Here is a 16,653-nt window from a genome sequence, read left to right on the forward strand (position 1 = left end):
TCATTATAAATATTTAGTGTGTATATATAATATTTTGGTTTTAAAGCTACAAACCTTTACTCACAGGAATAACCACAAGAAGTTTAAAGGCTTTATATAATCCTAAAAATAAAAATAAAAATAAAAATGAAAATTGGATCTATCCAGGTCTCGGTACATATTGTCGCAGCTCAGCACCACATTATTAGCACAGGACAGTATCTTTTGAGCACTAGAATCTAAATAAACTCTATCAATATATTGGGTCCAATAACTGGCATGCATGTATCGAGCCTTCACTTTACTCTATGCAATTCAATAGTACAATATACGCTAATTTCTGTCAGCTCAATCTTTAAAGACTATACTATAAAAATGCTTATAGGTAAAAATGTTTGTTTAATAAATACTTCCAAATTGAACGTTTTTTGTACACACTGTAAATACAATGAGGACATTTGCTTGTGTATTCAATTCACTACGTCTTTTCTGTCTCTCTTTCAAACACACATTTCTTTAATCATTTTATCATTTTATTTTTTCCCATCTCTCTCTTTCTTTCTCTCATTCCAATGCATGCCATTCACAATGCCCATCCGGATTACCCAACTTCAATTATACATTTCACGCCAATGGCATTCTCAAGAACTCTTCCGATTTTTCTTTATAGACTTTATAGACAAAAAGAAAAGTATATACAATGAAACACAGTAATCAACACAATGATAAGAGCACACATATTATATTATATTATATTAATCTTTAGATTTATTTAACTAAATTAATTTTTCTTATTAATGAGACTTCCTAATTACAACATTAACCTCTTCAATCAAGTAAAAAAAAAGTTTGAACGCGTATTTTTTTTATTAGTCAACAACAGTTTAAAAATTATTTTATTTATTAGTCAACAACAGTTTAAAAATTATTTTATTTATTTATTAAAGATATACATAAAGAAGCTATTTTATTTTATATGATTTCACTTAATGTTTTTTTACTAATGTAAAAAAATAAAAAGCATGACACCAAGTTCTTTGTCCCCGCATTACGCGGCTCAATCTCCCTCAGGACGTAAACCTGACTTGGTAGCGAAGGAGGTGTGGGAATGGTGTTAATCCGTGGCGTAAGACAACAACCGGGTTCATCCCAACTACCCTATCTCATCACTGAGAAGGGCCTGCGAACGTACCAGAGAAACCTACCACAAAGTAGCAGGGTCCAGCGTGTTCGACTACCAAGCAACACCGTCAGTTCCAGAGAGCTTCGAACAAGGATTTCATGAAGAGTCGGCAGTAAACTCCACTTCCTCCCCGTCCTCCACTCAATAAACTTTCATGATGCTAACTCGGCGGCAGCTTTTTTTAAACATTGCTCGTCGCCATTGTTTCAGAAATTATACAATTAAATTCACAATTCAGAACAATGTTGATCTGCGCCTCTAAGAATTAACCAAGAAGCTAGAGACGACGCACTTCCGCTTTTTCCTGCACAGAATGGAAAAAGAATGTCTCCCAATCGACCCATAGGTAGCGCGTCAAACTCAACTACAGGCAATCAGGGGGTACCCGTCTCCAGAGTATAAAAAAAGCTAAAGAGAAGAAAACCGTGTCGGTTGAATGGGCTTTATTTTGATATACCCGCAGTCTGCGACTAAAGTTTGGGACTGCGCTTTTTTTTGCCAGGGGTGTTTTTTGCCTCTCACGTCAGAGCAGTGACATAGCTGTATACTCTTTTTAGTAGGATTGTGTAACTGTTCTATGACAGTAGGAGCAGCTTATAGATTTAATCAAATAAATGTTGCAAAGTGAAGTAAATTAGAGCAAAGAAGCAAAGAAGTAAAAAGAGTAATGAAGGGTTTAGTTTTAATCGGTATAGCAATAACTCTTAAAGTGGAGTACAAGTCTCTATAACGGCGATTTGTAGGTTACTCTAAACTGGTCTGTGCGCTTTTTATTCGAGCGTACAAAGAGATTTGTTTTTCTTTTGCTTGTACAAGTAGACATAAATGAGACCCGCAAGTCACTAGGAGATAAACTTATAATATCTCAAAGTGCTATAAGGGTATTAGGTAGAAAAGCGAAAAACAAGATAAAAAGTATAAATGTATATTATCTGAATTATCACAATATGGTAGGTGGCGGAATTTTGAGTTCGAGATTGAGTTTTATTGAAATGAGGTTATACCAATAATTGGAGGTATCAAGGTGATTTTCCAAGTGAATACGAAGGATTGCCATAAGTTACGTTGTGTCGATGATGCAAAACATAACAGACCTACCTAGCTTTTTTTTTAATTTTTTTTAAAGAACTCTAGATACTAACTGTAGTTATATATTAATAAAAGTGAAAACAATTAGCAAATGAATACTACAGAAGAGACCAAAGTCTATCCTTTTATTAGAAGGTTCAATTGGCATTGACAAACCAATTATTTCAAGCTATGTAACATACATTAAATACCGAGAGTTATGTTAGATATAGAACAAAAACAAATGGTCTAATTGTGCCTTCAGTTTACTCAAGACCAATATCAAGTTGTTTATTACAAAGGTTGATTAATTGACAATTGTAATACCAATTTTACAGCAGCAATAACTTGGGTGCTTTATCAGAATGTACATTTAAGACTGTATTGGATATTCTACTTACAAAAAAGCAAATAATTTACTTTTGCAAAAATTATGTTTTACAAAGAGAAATACTATAAGATGACGATATTATTTTTATAGGAAAAAAAAAGGTCATTTGGTATTAATATTTCTCTCTCTTTATGAAATAATAAAGTATTGCTTTATCTCCAAGCTTGTTCTTTTTGTTTCAAATTTTAATATTGCAATTATTTCAAAAAAAATACTTAACTTGCACTATAGACTTAGAATCTCAATCTGGTCAAACTATTATTGTAGTCAGCAATTGGATTGTAGCTGTAAATAACTTGGTAGTACTAAAAACCCTTGTATTCCTGTATTAGAATATGCGACACAAACTTTATTTTTAAAGGGAATACATATTGTAAGATAGGTTCGTTGCCTTTAATAAATATAAATGTATTCTGCGTAGTTTTTACGAAACTGTTAATAACGTTAAATAATTGTTGGTTGTGTGTAAAGTTTTCTAAACTCGCCTAAATAGCTGCGAGTACCAGCGAGTCTCATACTATAGTTGATGGTATATTGTTTGTATGCTTATTTAACAAGTCAATCCGTACTTTTCAGCACAAATACAATGTTTTCTGTTGGGATTAAAACCAAATTCAGAATATTATTATACACCTCAAGTCTCTACAGCCAAAAATCGTATAAACGACTGAGGCAGTAGATGACATACTTAGCATGAAAAGAAAGGTGTAGATTTGGCGAGATAAGTTCAAGTTTATAAAAAGCTTTGCACTTGTGGAAAATGCTTTAGTTATTGATACGCTAAATTATAATTTTTTCCTTGAAAATTTGACATGAATGAGCTACTACAGAAATGTACAGAAAGAATCAAAGGCGTAGATATAAGATTTTTCAGTACATCTTTTAACACAACAGAAGAGTATATAACACCAAATCTCTCTAGCTTTTTGAATTCAGAAACACTCAAGAGAAAACATGATAGATCCCTCGCAGAGTTCAAAGGTTTTGTAGATAATGACAGTTATTACTGCTATATTTTTCATTACATACATACAGAGAAAGAGATATAACAATGACTTTAAGCAATATATAAGTCTAATGTTTGAGTATGTATGCCTACTTCTTTATGATATTATACCAAAATAATAAGAAAAACAAAAGTTTTCTTGCGATCAAGAGCATAATACATGACATATTCATTTTGACTGGCAATTTTGCATGTCTTCTCAGTTAGCTAATTCTCTTTTAAGTCATAATAAATTTATTATATTAAGTAGTATCATACTAGAATAATTAAAATCGTAATTTTTCTTTCTGTATTTATTTCTTAACATATGTGCAAGTAGACTTTTTTTGCAGTGAGTTCAAGTTTTGATTAGCTAAAACTAGGTAATTGAATTAGAAGTAAAGTAGTTTAGTTTGGATATCAAAGAACTTGATGATTTATTCACAAAAATACAATCAATAATTTGAAAATTTGATCTACTCTAAATATAAATATATATTAGCTGGGATGGTCCAAATCCCAGTGTATGCTGTCACAGGTCAGCACCATATTTTACTAGCTATTATATTTATTCTTCGTGTCTTGTCCAAATCCAGAGGAGAGGGGGTCCAACGCCAGTCCATTCCATTGATTATTTTTTGATTTTTGATTTGTTTTTTGATTTGATTTTTTTCTTTTTTTTTTTGCTTTTTTTATATTTTTTATGATTTGCTTTTTTTCATTTGATTTGATTTGATATAATGTTCTATTATATTATATTGTATAGTATAATCTGCTTTGATATTTTTTAATAGACATGATGTGCCTTGATATGTCTTGTCTTCAATTGATTTGGGTTGATTTGTATTGACTTGATATGATTTGTATAATGTTCATGGTCATAGATACTGAGAAAGGTTTTGTGAAAGAGAACCTTCCGATTTGAGTTGAGAATTGGTAAAGACATCAACAGATTTGAGCCAAAAGAGACTTTGTGAAAGAGAACCTTCCGATTTGAGTTGAGAGAGAGAGTTTGTAAAAAAACGCCTTTAGATTTGAGCGGAGGGATGCTTGGTAAAGGGACACCTTCCGATTTGGATTGAGAGAATTTGTTAAAGACCAACTTCTGATTTGAGCTAAGAGAGAGTTTGTGAACGGACACCTTCAGTCTTGAATGAAGAGAGACTTTGGAAAAAGCGCCTTCAGATTTTAGTAGAGAGAGTTTGTGAACAGACATCTTTAGTCTTAAGTTAAGAGAGACTTTGGAAAGAGCGCCTTTTGACTTGAGTGGAGAGATATTTTGGAAAGAACATATTCCGATTCAAGTCGAGAGAGACTTTTTAAAAGGACACCTTCAGTCTTGACCCAAGAGAAACTTTGTAAAGGACACATTGTGATTTGAGACAACAAAGATTTTGGAAAGCAGTACCCTCCAGTTTGAGTGGATACAGAGACGCTTCGTTAACGAATGCATTGTTTTTGTTTTTGTTTTTGACATTGTTTTTGCCTTGTGTTTTTGATATTATTTTTTTTCTTCTTTTTTTCTTCTTTTTTTTTTACAAAATATTGGAATGGATATTGGACTGGACAATGGACCCCCCCTTCCTGGACTTGAACAAGGCACTGGACCCTATACTATACAACTGCGAAATATATATATTATTAGTTCTAAGATATTTGATACTCTAATTAACAGCGTAATATTTTTGTGACGCCCAACTGAAATGGGTTCAGTTTTGTTTTGTGTTGTTTTTCAGAGAAAACACCAAGAGCAGGATTCCTTTGAATAGCTATATTGTTGCTATTGTGTTTCCGTAGTTCCTTCCGAAATATTTTCTTGCTTGCTGATGGAGGCCTGTAATAGATATACTGGTGCCACAGAAATGTCTGCAAAATCCATTCGGGGATTGCCAAAACCTTTTTTTTTATGTATGAAACTACGGCCTTTGACCAACGCATAAAATTCATATTTGAAGAAATTGTTGACCCAGTGGAGATTCTTGAAGTGCTTTTGGCCGACCCATGAAATGGTAAGCTCCTGGGTTGTATAATTTGATGGTGCATTTTTGATAGCTTGATACAATTGACTTGATCACTTGAATACTTGAGGCGGGATATAGTGCTACACACAATTTTCTCGCGGGAAAGATTTACTACTGGATTGAATTTCCATGATTTTTTGTAGGAACGGGGGTATATAATTTTCTTAATGTGAGTCAGAGACCGGCCACCAAGTAGCTTGAACACCGTGCAAAATGCTTGATTTTCTTGGTTGATTGTATTGGTGAGCATCAGTAGACTTTGCATATTTTTGTTGCTGTCCTCTCATTCCACCTTTAATAATTTTTTTTTATTCTTTTTTTTTCTTTTTCGTTCTTTTTTTTTTGTTCTTTTTTTTTTTTTGTTCTTTTTTTTTGTTCTTTTTTTTTTGTTCTTTTTTTTTGTTCTTTTTTTTCTAATTTTTTCCTTTACATATATATATATATATATATATATAAACATCCACTTTTTCTTTTTGCGTTTTAGAACCAGTCTGATATTGGCTTCCTGCTTGACTGATTCTGTCCTCATCAAACTTTGACTTGATAGTTTGCTAAAATTAGACTCATGATATGACCTTTGATTGAATCTTGCTTTTCATTGGCAATCACTTGCGCACGTATTTGGACCATATATGTGGGTTGTTTGTCCCTGCTATACAGACATTGCCGGTATTGCTTGCTTTAGCCTACTCTTCTTGACAGCTCTGAATACGACCCGGTTGACCCAATTAATCAAATCTTGGTTCTATATATCGGCCAAATTTGAGGACAACTCATAATATGCTGGCTTGTGTTCAACCCATGGCTGTATTAAATACTCATAGCTGTCGATGAAATTCTTGATATCCTATCCACTTGGTAGTAGATACTCTACTTGCATAGTATCTACTATATATTATAACCTTAATAGTATTGAAAAAAGCCAAGCGCTTGTTTCCTGAAGCACATCTTGAGTAGTAGTCATATCAAATAAACATGGTTTCTTAGGTTTGTAATTGGCATGTGTTGTACATTTGAGATGCTTTTCTGCATCATGCGCTTGGCTCATTGATTGTATCTCTTGTTGATAATCGTCTTGAAAGTATCATAGCAGGTATTATAGACCGGCCAGCTGTATATTTTTAAGGACTGCCTATTGTTGACCGTGGAATCCATTTGAAAGTCAATAAGATTACCCCTAGACTTGAGCTAATATGTCTATCGGCTCTGCGAAATTCACTAGACGGAACCAAAGACACACAAAAACTTGAATAATGTTTTTCTAGAACGCCAAGGGCCACCAAGGTTGACCAAATACGATTTATAGCTGCCAGAAAACCAAACGTCCACGTTTTAGAGCTTAAAATTTTGGTATCCATTTTCAAGATCAAAAACCAGGTTCATGGTAGCCCAAACGAATTACATAGCACAATCCATAAACAGAGATATTGAAGCAATACGGCACTCATGCGCTTGAGAACAAAAGCAAGAAACACAGACAGGGAAATCTATTGACCCAATAGTCAAACGCCTGCGGACAGCAATCAAAAACAAAGAGAGACAAACCCCAGATACATGCAACAGTCAAATGCCTGTGGGCAGCAACCAGACCAATAGATGGATAAAGTCAAGATATATGGCAGTCAAACGCATGAGAACAATAATTAAAAATACGGGAAAAAACCCCAAGTTTCACAGCAGTCAAAGGCCTGCGAGCAGCACCAGTAACACATGCAAACAAAGTCCAGATACATGGATGGCGATTGCCTGAAAATAACATCCAGAAACACAGACAGCCAAAGTCTAGACAACGAAACAAAAGGGACCAATAACGTCCAAACAAAATAGGGAAAACCAAGAACCCAAGAACTCGATCATAGCCTTGGGGGGTGGAACTCAAAAAGGTTTCTACCAACCCGAAACTATTTTTTTTAAAAATAAATAAATAATTAAATAAATAAATTAGAGTCAATAAATTTTCAATATGTATAAATAATAAATATAGTAGTAAAAATATAAGTCGAAATTTTACCTTTTTGAGAACCAGAGGGTCGCTACCACCACTTTCGAATATATGCAGACGGTGATTAACAGCAAGTGCAACGAGCCACAACTCAGCCTACACCTGCTCTGCATACATCGGTGTAGACAACTCCACGTCTACCTTCCCTCTACTATCCAAAGACTTTGGACTCGGAACCAAACAAGCAAGCGGACCATGGCGTCAAACTTAAAAAAGAATGATTAGCCAGACCTTTGAATATGCGAGCAATTGGAACCGAACGTAAAGGGGAATCTGACTACCGCCTGCTGACCCCGGCATCTCATGCTTCATCGTCAAAGTTACTCTCTTCTAACTCAGCAAGGAGATCTGCCAACACCGAGTCTTGCAGGGTGACGCCCTTGTCGTCATCTTCGTGTCCCTCATCCGAGTCCTCTTCGTCATCATCATCTTCTTCTTCTTCACCTAGGACTTCTTCTGGACTCTCGGGAGCGGTAGTCAGCCACGCCACAACACCAGGAATTGTGGTAGGCTCTGGTGCCTTATCCTCTGGCAACGACACGCCAGATGGACCGTGAAGGCCAGCACCAGAATCAGATCCGGGGAGAGAAGGGGAAGATGGTAGTCTTGGACCCTCCTCTGGATTCCCCACGAGATCTTCTGCAACTTGCTGTGGGACACAAGTCGCGCCTTTGTTGGTAATGTTTACCTGTTCAAGTGGGAATGGGCAAGCCACACCAGAAGCAGGAAACATGGTTGCAGCACCAGAAACCGGAAACATGGTAGCCGCACCAGAGACAGAAAGTCTGGTAGCAGCACCAGAAGCAGGAAACATGGTGACAGCACCAGAAGCAGGGAACATAATTGCTGCCATGATGGGAGAGGCTTTTGAGACTAAGCACTCATCCCAGTGCATGAGGCAATCGTCTCGGTAGTGATCAAGGTTGCCCTCGATCCCTGGAACTACCTCGACGGCGAGGTCCATGAGACTGTCGCCATACAAGTCTTCTGGAACCATCGCTAGTTCGTTGTTCACGTTGTACCAGCAGGCTGTGGAGACGCCTGCAACAACGACACCGGCATACTCGACATCAAGCATTTCGGAAGACTCTGGCTCAGAGATTATACTCATTGCACAGTCGAGATCTTCCTCATCTGCATCCGTCAGCATCTGCTCCAAAGGAGTGTCAACAGTGGACAGGAAGTCCATGCGTTCTTGTTGCCCGAAGGCAAAGAGACCTCCGACCAACGCAGGACACTGAGGCACCTCCTCAGACCAGACAGTGTTTCCACCGTACCAGCAGTCTTCCATGGCCGAAGCCACCTCTGCTCCAACAGCACCCACTTGTTGGGCAGTACACACGGAGAGATCCCGGCCAGCCCAAAGGTCTTCACTGGTATCCTCAATTGACATAGAGCCAAAGAGAGATACCAGATCGGAAATTTCCGAAAGGATCATCTTCTGGCCAGAGGAAGGAAGCTCACCAACCAAAGGGAAACCTGGTCTCTGTTCAGTGAATGTGCCTTGTTCAGGGAGACAAGGCGAAGCAAGGAAACACCCAGTTGCAGGAACACTGGCAGAGACTTTATCATAGCAGATGCTATGGGTTTCGCTCTGGATACCGTTTTTCAACAGTTCTGGAGTAGATCCAATGGGCTTAGGAGGGTTCATCTTTGGAACTATCTCCTTGAACATCTGCTCCTCCAGTTCCTCCCCATAGTATGGGAGTCTGGTTCGGACCAAGCGTTTTAGTCCCTGGTTCTCATGACGCACTGGAATGTACGCCACTTGTTCCATGTGGGAACGCTTGTCATCTTCACGAACTGTTGGGTTCATCCGATGGCAGACGCTGTTCTGTTGTTTTACGGAAGTAGAACTAGAAAGACCTTCAACATCACTGGCACCATTAATCTCCGAAGAGACAGCAAGACAAGATATAGGCCCCAAGGCATCTCCAAGGGAGCCACTACGGCAGGAACCAGAAGAAAATACCTCCAACGAAGTACGGAAAGACTGCAAGCAACCTTCATCGTCTGACATATGGTCAATGTTAGTATCTATGTTGATATTACAGTACTCAATAGCTGTCTTACCTTTGTGGATTACTTTCATTCCGTATGAGAATAAGCCCATGTTAAAAACAGAGGGGACTGAGAGAGAGGATATAGCTGCGAAAAGCAGTGCGCAAAAGTAGGCTGAGGCAAGACATAAAGTCTGCAAGGCAAGTTGGATGGGATAGGAAATCATGAGAAATCGCGGGAAGAGAGGTATATGGAAAAAAATGAAAAAATTGAAAGGTTGATGCTTCTTTTATAGACAATTTGTCTATCTCATTCCTTGTTGATGGTACTGCTGTTTCTTTGTGACAGCTACTACATTACTCATTCAATCATAGAGCAAAGAATGTAGCTAGGAGTTTTTCTTTGTATTTCTTTCAATTTTCACTTCTTTCCGTAATGATATGTATGTAGTAAAGAGTAGTAATTTAATTTTAACAGCTAACATTAATTTAAGACCAAAAAAAATTGAATTAAATATCGCCTAAAAATGTGTCGATGCATTAAAGCAGTGGAATTTTTCTTTTAAAAAGTACTAGAAAATGAAAGAGAATGTTGAAGCAAATAAGTAAAAAAAAAAAAAAATTATAGCCAAATAGTTAACCAATATCTAGAAATAAAGGTTTTTTTCTTTTATTACTTAAAGCTGATCTGTGCTCTGTTTATATAATGTAATCAAATATATGAACTCAAGGAAAACAAGCAGAAAACCAGTGATTTATATAGACAGCCAATTTGCAAAATGTTATAGCGAAAGAAAAATATTTTGTGCCTATCACTTAAAGTTAGTGATAGTATGATTAGATCGACCAATTTTTTAAGAGAGTAGATCCTTCATTTTTGAAGAGACCATGTATTTCTTAGGGAAAATGTCATTGGAATATATTATAAGTGATATTAAAACTAAAGAACAGAAAAATGGTCTACATAATTTGTATGACCATCAGTAGGAAAATACTTGGGGTATTGGAAGATCTTGAAGATGGAGTGATACACGTCTGTATCAACTAGTGTACTCTGATCGGCCTGAGAAATGATAAATGTAAGATGAGCTACGTTAATAAAGATTGTCATTAGTTAAATATTGACTTGTTATCAGTAATAAGTAAAAAGAAAAAGCACTTGATTCCACTAATATTATTTTTGGGCTTTTGTCTCAAACTCCACGCAAAATTTGCTGGTTATAATATTATACACAAGCAGCTTTGTTATTGTTTTCTTACTGTCTTTAATACAAGATTAGCTTGATCTTATAATATGAACTTTTTTAATACGAAAAAACCAATGTGAGAATACTATATTAGAAATCATATTGCTTGATGATTCTACACAAACTTGACTACTTTGAATGTCTGAAAGTGTATCAAGTGTTTTTTTTAATGTCTATGATCAGTACTGTTATACTGTTTGAGACAAAGCATTACGTTAAAAGTGACTCTTTATGCCATGGATATATATTAATTCAAAGAAAATCTGCTTTGAAACATTTTTTTCTTAAGTTTAAATAGTTCAAAAAGAAAACATAAAGTAAAAAAAAATTCTAGCCATATGAGACTATAAAGTACTGACCAGTAGTAAAGATGTGATGCCGAGTTTTGAAAATATATTTTAGGATCTAAAAAAAATCAGTTTTTATATATATATTAAGATAGATAAAATCTCTACCTTTTTGCAGTTATTTCTGTGCGTAAAGGTTTGTAGTTTTAAAGCAAGAATATTATATACATATATCAAATATTTATATATAGCAGTACTTTTGTACTTTTTACATATAAAACATATATATATATATTTAAATATTTTTTATTAATTAATTATAGTTAAGTGTTTGAATCTTTTTTAACTAAAACTATATATAATCAAAGCTTAATATAATCATAATAGCGGGATATTCAAAATCATATAACTATTCATTTATTTTTTATTTATTTATGTAATCATTTTAATATAAAGGTTTCTGTAAAGCCATTTTGCTATACAAGAATACTCAGAAATTCAGCATAAAGTGATAGTTATATTGCACTAGAAAATTACAGATTTTAGCTGAGAAGCATATGTATTTCGATTTATGAAAGAAATAAGCTACTGGGAATAAATAAAGATAAAAATAAGAGTAGAATGATTCAATTAAACAACAAACAGAAAATATAGCTTCTTTTCAATATGTAATTAATGAATTGGGCAATATATACTTCTGTAGATATATAATTGTATATTACATACAAAAATAAAAATTTTACTTTGTTGTTGTTTCTTTGGGATGAAAGCTGAATAAGTGGTTTGTGTAAGCCTTGTACAATATACCAATATGGGTTGGGCTTATACAAACCTGACTATTGTGAGAGCTTGTAAAAAGGCTTAGGAAAACACATTTTCTATACCAAAAGCAAATAGCTTGAGCAATTATTCAGAAACAGTTATATTTCTCAGCCATATGTATTAACCAAGCCATTTCAAAAAAAGTATATATAATGTAAGAAAAAGATCCAAAATATCATTCAATTCATATTAATCAAAAACATCAATTCATTCTTAAACTTTACATCATGCGCTCTCCTATGGTTCAAATCTTCTCTACTCTCTGTTTTCTTGGACTCTTGGTAAACTTGACACAGGCAGCTCCGTATGCCCCTGGTGATTGGCGTTTGAAGTTTCACATGGATCGTCCAGTAGAAAAATCAACCGCAAAATGCATGTGGTATACCGCTAAAAATTTGTGTGCCTAAGACCATCTTGCCTTGTTTTATATAAATTTACTCATTTTGAATAGTATATAAATATATATTAATCAATGTAATATCGAAAATAAATAAAGTTAATACTTCTTTTTGTGACTTTGTAATATACATACTGAAACGTAGAACAGAATAGATTCTTTGAACTTTAATAAAATAATAAGGATTTCTACTTTTTATATTTTATTCTCATACATGTATACAATATGAAATCTGTGTTGTATTTATTATAAGTGGTTTCATTGAGCTTAATATCTCTGTTTTGGCTACTAAAGACAAAATATAAAGTATTGAACTACCTCAATTTGTAGGCATGCCTATATAACTAACATTTTTTTTTGTTAAACGTAAGACGTATCGAATTTCTTTATAGGCTACAGAAGGTAGATATCTAAAAAATAGGGTTTAAGTTTTAGTGCAGCAATACTTTACCCTATTCAAAGAATTAAAAGTAGTGTTTGATAAAATAATGCTAATTTTATATCTTATTCAATATATATATCCTTGGGAAATACTCGGTGGATTGAATGAATACAATCTCTGTAATGCTTACATTAATAAGTATACAAATACTAGTCATATTTTTATTTTAAAGGGTTTATTATAGCATTATATAACAAATACAACAATTATAATAGGTAACGACAGTGAATTTCTCTCTTTACCATTTCCTATTGATAATATTCTTTGACTGATTTGCGAAGATTATCTTGTATGAGCGTAAAGCTTAGCACTTGAAAATTATTTTGAAAAGTAGTACTTACCAATAGACACTATATATCTTTAGCCATAAGTTTGCAGTTCTAATATATCATTCACATCTCATAGTATATGTTAAAGTAGATAACTAATTATTTCAGACAATTTAATTTTATTACTTTTATATAGACAAGTCTGTAAAGCTCAAAATAAATTATTATATGTAGAAATGGTTAATTTGATTGATACTTTCAATTTGAAAAAAAGAAAACGGCTTTAGATCAATGAGAGAATAGACATCTCTTATGTGTGTGCGTGTGTATTTAAAACAATATATGAATGCTGGTTATAAGTAAAGATCCAAGAAATTAGTTAAAATATAGCAAAGATGTATTTAATGAATACAGAGTACAAAATTAATTTCTATTATTATAAAATCAATATATAAAATACATTTTTATTGACATCAACTATGTAATTGAATTAGAAGTAAAGTAGTTTAGCTTGGATATCAAAGAACTTGATAATTTATTCACAAAAATACAATCAATAATTTGAAAATTTGATCTACTCTAAATATAAATATATTAGCTGGGATGGTCCAAATCCCAGTGTATGCTGTCGCAGGTCAGCACCATATTTTACTAGCTATTACATTTCTTCTTCGTGCCTTGTCCAGATCCAGAGGAGAGGGGGTCCAACGCCAGTCCATTCCATTGATTCTTTTTTGATTTTTGATTTTCTTGTTTTTTGATTTGATTTTTTGATCTTTTTTTTTGATTTTTTTCGTTTTTTTTTTTTGCTTTTTTTTTATATTTTTTATGATTTGCTTTTCTTCATTTGATTTGATGAAATATTCTATTCTATTCAATTGTATAGTATAATCTGTTTTGATATTTTTTTAATAGACATGATGTGTCTTGATATGTCTTGTCTTCAATTGATTTGGGTTGATTTGTATTGACTTGATATGATTTGTATAATGTTCATGGTCATAGATACTGAGAGTGACTTTGTTAAAGGCCGTCTTTAGATTTGATTTGAGAGAGAATTTGAGAAAAGTAATCTTCAGATTTGGTGAAGAGAGACTTTGGAAAAAAACCACTTTCTGATATGAACCCAGAGAGGCTTTATTAGAAAACGCCTTGTTTTTTTAGCCGAGATAGATTTTGTAAAATGACATCTTCCGCTTTGATTAGAAAGATCTTGTAAAAAGACACCTGAAGATATGTGACAGGAGAGCCTTTGTAAAGAGTGCCATATAACTTGAGTGGAGAGTTACTTGGTAAAAGAACACCTTCCGATTTAAGCTGAGAAAGGTTTTGTGAAAGAGAACCTTCCGATTTGAGCTGAGAATTGGTAAAGACACCAACAGATTTGAGCCAAAAGAGACTTTGCTAAAGGACACATTCACGTTTGAATGAAGAGAGAGAAAGGGACTTTGTGAAAGAGAACCTTCCGATTTGAGTTGAGAGAGAGAGTTTGTAAAAAAACGCCTTTAGATTTGAGCGGAGGGATGCTTGGTAAAGGGACACCTTCCGATTTGGATTGAGAGAATTTGTTAAAGACCAACTTCTGATTTGAGCTAAGAGAGAGTTTGTGAACGGACACCTTCAGTCTTGAATGAAGAGAGACTTTGGAAAAAGCGCCTTCAGATTTTAGTAGAGAGAGTTTGTGAACAGACATCTTTAGTCTTAAGTTAAGAGAGACTTTGGAAAGAGCGCCTTTTGACTTGAGTGGAGAGATATTTTGGAAAGAACATATTCCGATTCAAGTCGAGAGAGACTTTTTAAAAGGACACCTTCAGTCTTGACCCAAGAGAAACTTTGTAAAGGACACATTGTGATTTGAGACAACAAAGATTTTGGAAAGCAGTACCCTCCAGTTTGAGTGGATACAGAGACGCTTCGTTAACGAATGCATTGTTTTTGTTTTTGTTTTTGACATTGTTTTTGCCTTGTGTTTTTGATATTATTTTTTTTCTTCTTTTTTTCTTCTTTTTTTTTTACAAAATATTGGAATGGATATTGGACTGGACAATGGACCCCCCCCTTCCTGGACTTGAACAAGGCACTGGACCCTATACTATACAACTGCGAAATATATATATTATTAGTTCTAAGATATTTGATACTCTAATTAACAGCGTAATATTTTTGTGACGCCCAACTGAAATGGGTTCAGTTTTGTTTTGTGTTGTTTTTCAGAGAAAACACCAAGAGCAGGATTCCTTTGAATAGCTATATTGTTGCTATTGTGTTTCCGTAGTTCCTTCCGAAATATTTTCTTGCTTGCTGATGGAGGCCTGTAATAGATATACTGGTGCCACAGAAATGTCTGCAAAATCCATTCGGGGATTGCCAAAACCTTTTTTTTTATGTATGAAACTACGGCCTTTGACCAACGCATAAAATTCATATTTGAAGAAATTGTTGACCCAGTGGAGATTCTTGAAGTGCTTTTGGCCGACCCATGAAATGGTAAGCTCCTGGGTTGTATAATTTGATGGTGCATTTTTGATAGCTTGATACAATTGACTTGATCACTTGAATACTTGAGGCGGGATATAGTCCTACACACAATATTCTCGCGGGAAAGATTTACTACTGGATTGAATTTCCATGATTTTTTATAGGAACGGGGGTATATAATTTTCTTAATGTGAGTCAGAGACCGGCCACCAAGTAGCTTGAACACCGTGCAAAATGCTTGATTTTCTTGGTTGCTTGTATTGGTGAGCATCAGTAGACTTTGCATATTTTTGTTACTGTCCTCTCATTCCACCTTTGATAATTTCTTTTTTTGTTCTTTTTTTTTTGTTCTTTTTTTTTTTTTGTTCTTTTTTTTTGTTCTTTTTTTTTGTTCTTTTTTTTTTCTAATTTTTTCCTTTACATATATATATATAAACATCCACTTTTTCTTTTTGCGTTTTAGAACCAGTCTGATATTGGCTTCCTGCTTGACTGATTCTGTCCTCATCAAACTTTGACTTGATAGTTTGCTAAAATTAGACTCATGATATGACCTTTGATTGAATCTTGCTTTTCATTGGCAATCACTTGCGCACGTATTTGGACCATATATGTGGGTTGTTTGTCCCTGCTATACAGACATTGCCGGTATTGCTTGCTTTAGCCTACTCTTCTTGACAGCTCTGAATACGACCCGGTTGACCCAATTAATCAAATCTTGGTTCTATATATCGGCCAAATTTGAGGACAACTCATAATATGCTGGCTTGTGTTCAACCCATGGCTGTATTAAATACTCATAGCTGTCGATGAAATTCTTGATATCCTATCCACTTGGTAGTAGATACTCTACTTGCATAGTATCTACTATATATTATAACCTTAATAGTATTGAAAAAAGCCAAGCGCTTGTTTCCTGAAGCACATCTTGAGTAGTAGTCATATCAAATAAACATGGTTTCTTAGGTTTGTAATTGGCATGTGTTGTACATTTGAGATGCTTTTCTGCATCATGCGCTTGGCTCATTGATTGTATCTCTTGTTGATAATCGTCTTGAAAGTATCATAGCAGGTATTATAGA

At 34.4% G+C, this 16,653-nt stretch overlaps 4 protein-coding genes across 4 annotated transcripts; 1 reads left to right on the forward strand and 3 right to left on the reverse strand.

The window, feature by feature from the left end:
• Positions 1–1,001: 1,001 nt before the first annotated feature.
• PHYBLDRAFT_147780 (hypothetical protein) lies at positions 1,002–1,310 on the forward strand (the record flags this gene model as incomplete). Its single annotated transcript, XM_018431949.1, has 2 exons — positions 1,002–1,053; positions 1,111–1,310. The coding sequence occupies 2 exons, from the start codon at positions 1,002–1,004 to the stop codon at positions 1,308–1,310; spliced, it is 252 nt and encodes an 83-aa protein (XP_018289317.1).
• A 3,964-nt stretch (positions 1,311–5,274) lies between these two features.
• On the reverse strand, positions 5,275–5,892 carry PHYBLDRAFT_170651 (hypothetical protein; the record flags this gene model as incomplete). The annotated part of the gene is made up of 1 exon (XM_018436393.1): positions 5,275–5,892. The coding sequence occupies one exon, from the start codon at positions 5,890–5,892 to the stop codon at positions 5,275–5,277; it is 618 nt and encodes a 205-aa protein (XP_018289318.1).
• Positions 5,893–6,748: 856 nt separating this feature from the next.
• Positions 6,749–9,742, reverse strand: PHYBLDRAFT_170652 (hypothetical protein; the record flags this gene model as incomplete). Its single annotated transcript, XM_018436394.1, has 6 exons — positions 6,749–6,933; positions 7,030–7,114; positions 7,291–7,528; positions 7,639–7,669; positions 7,954–9,666; positions 9,703–9,742. 6 exons carry the CDS (start codon positions 9,740–9,742, stop codon positions 6,749–6,751), a joined length of 2,292 nt encoding a protein of 763 aa, XP_018289319.1.
• A 5,497-nt stretch (positions 9,743–15,239) lies between these two features.
• PHYBLDRAFT_170653 (hypothetical protein) lies at positions 15,240–15,857 on the reverse strand (the record flags this gene model as incomplete). The annotated part of the gene is made up of 1 exon (XM_018436395.1): positions 15,240–15,857. The coding sequence occupies one exon, from the start codon at positions 15,855–15,857 to the stop codon at positions 15,240–15,242; it is 618 nt and encodes a 205-aa protein (XP_018289320.1).
• Between the last annotated feature and the right edge of the window lie 796 nt (positions 15,858–16,653).

This window comes from Phycomyces blakesleeanus, assembly GCF_001638985.1.
Source record: "Phycomyces blakesleeanus NRRL 1555(-) unplaced genomic scaffold PHYBLscaffold_16, whole genome shotgun sequence".
Taxonomy (NCBI): Eukaryota; Fungi; Mucoromycota; class Mucoromycetes; order Mucorales; family Phycomycetaceae; genus Phycomyces; species Phycomyces blakesleeanus.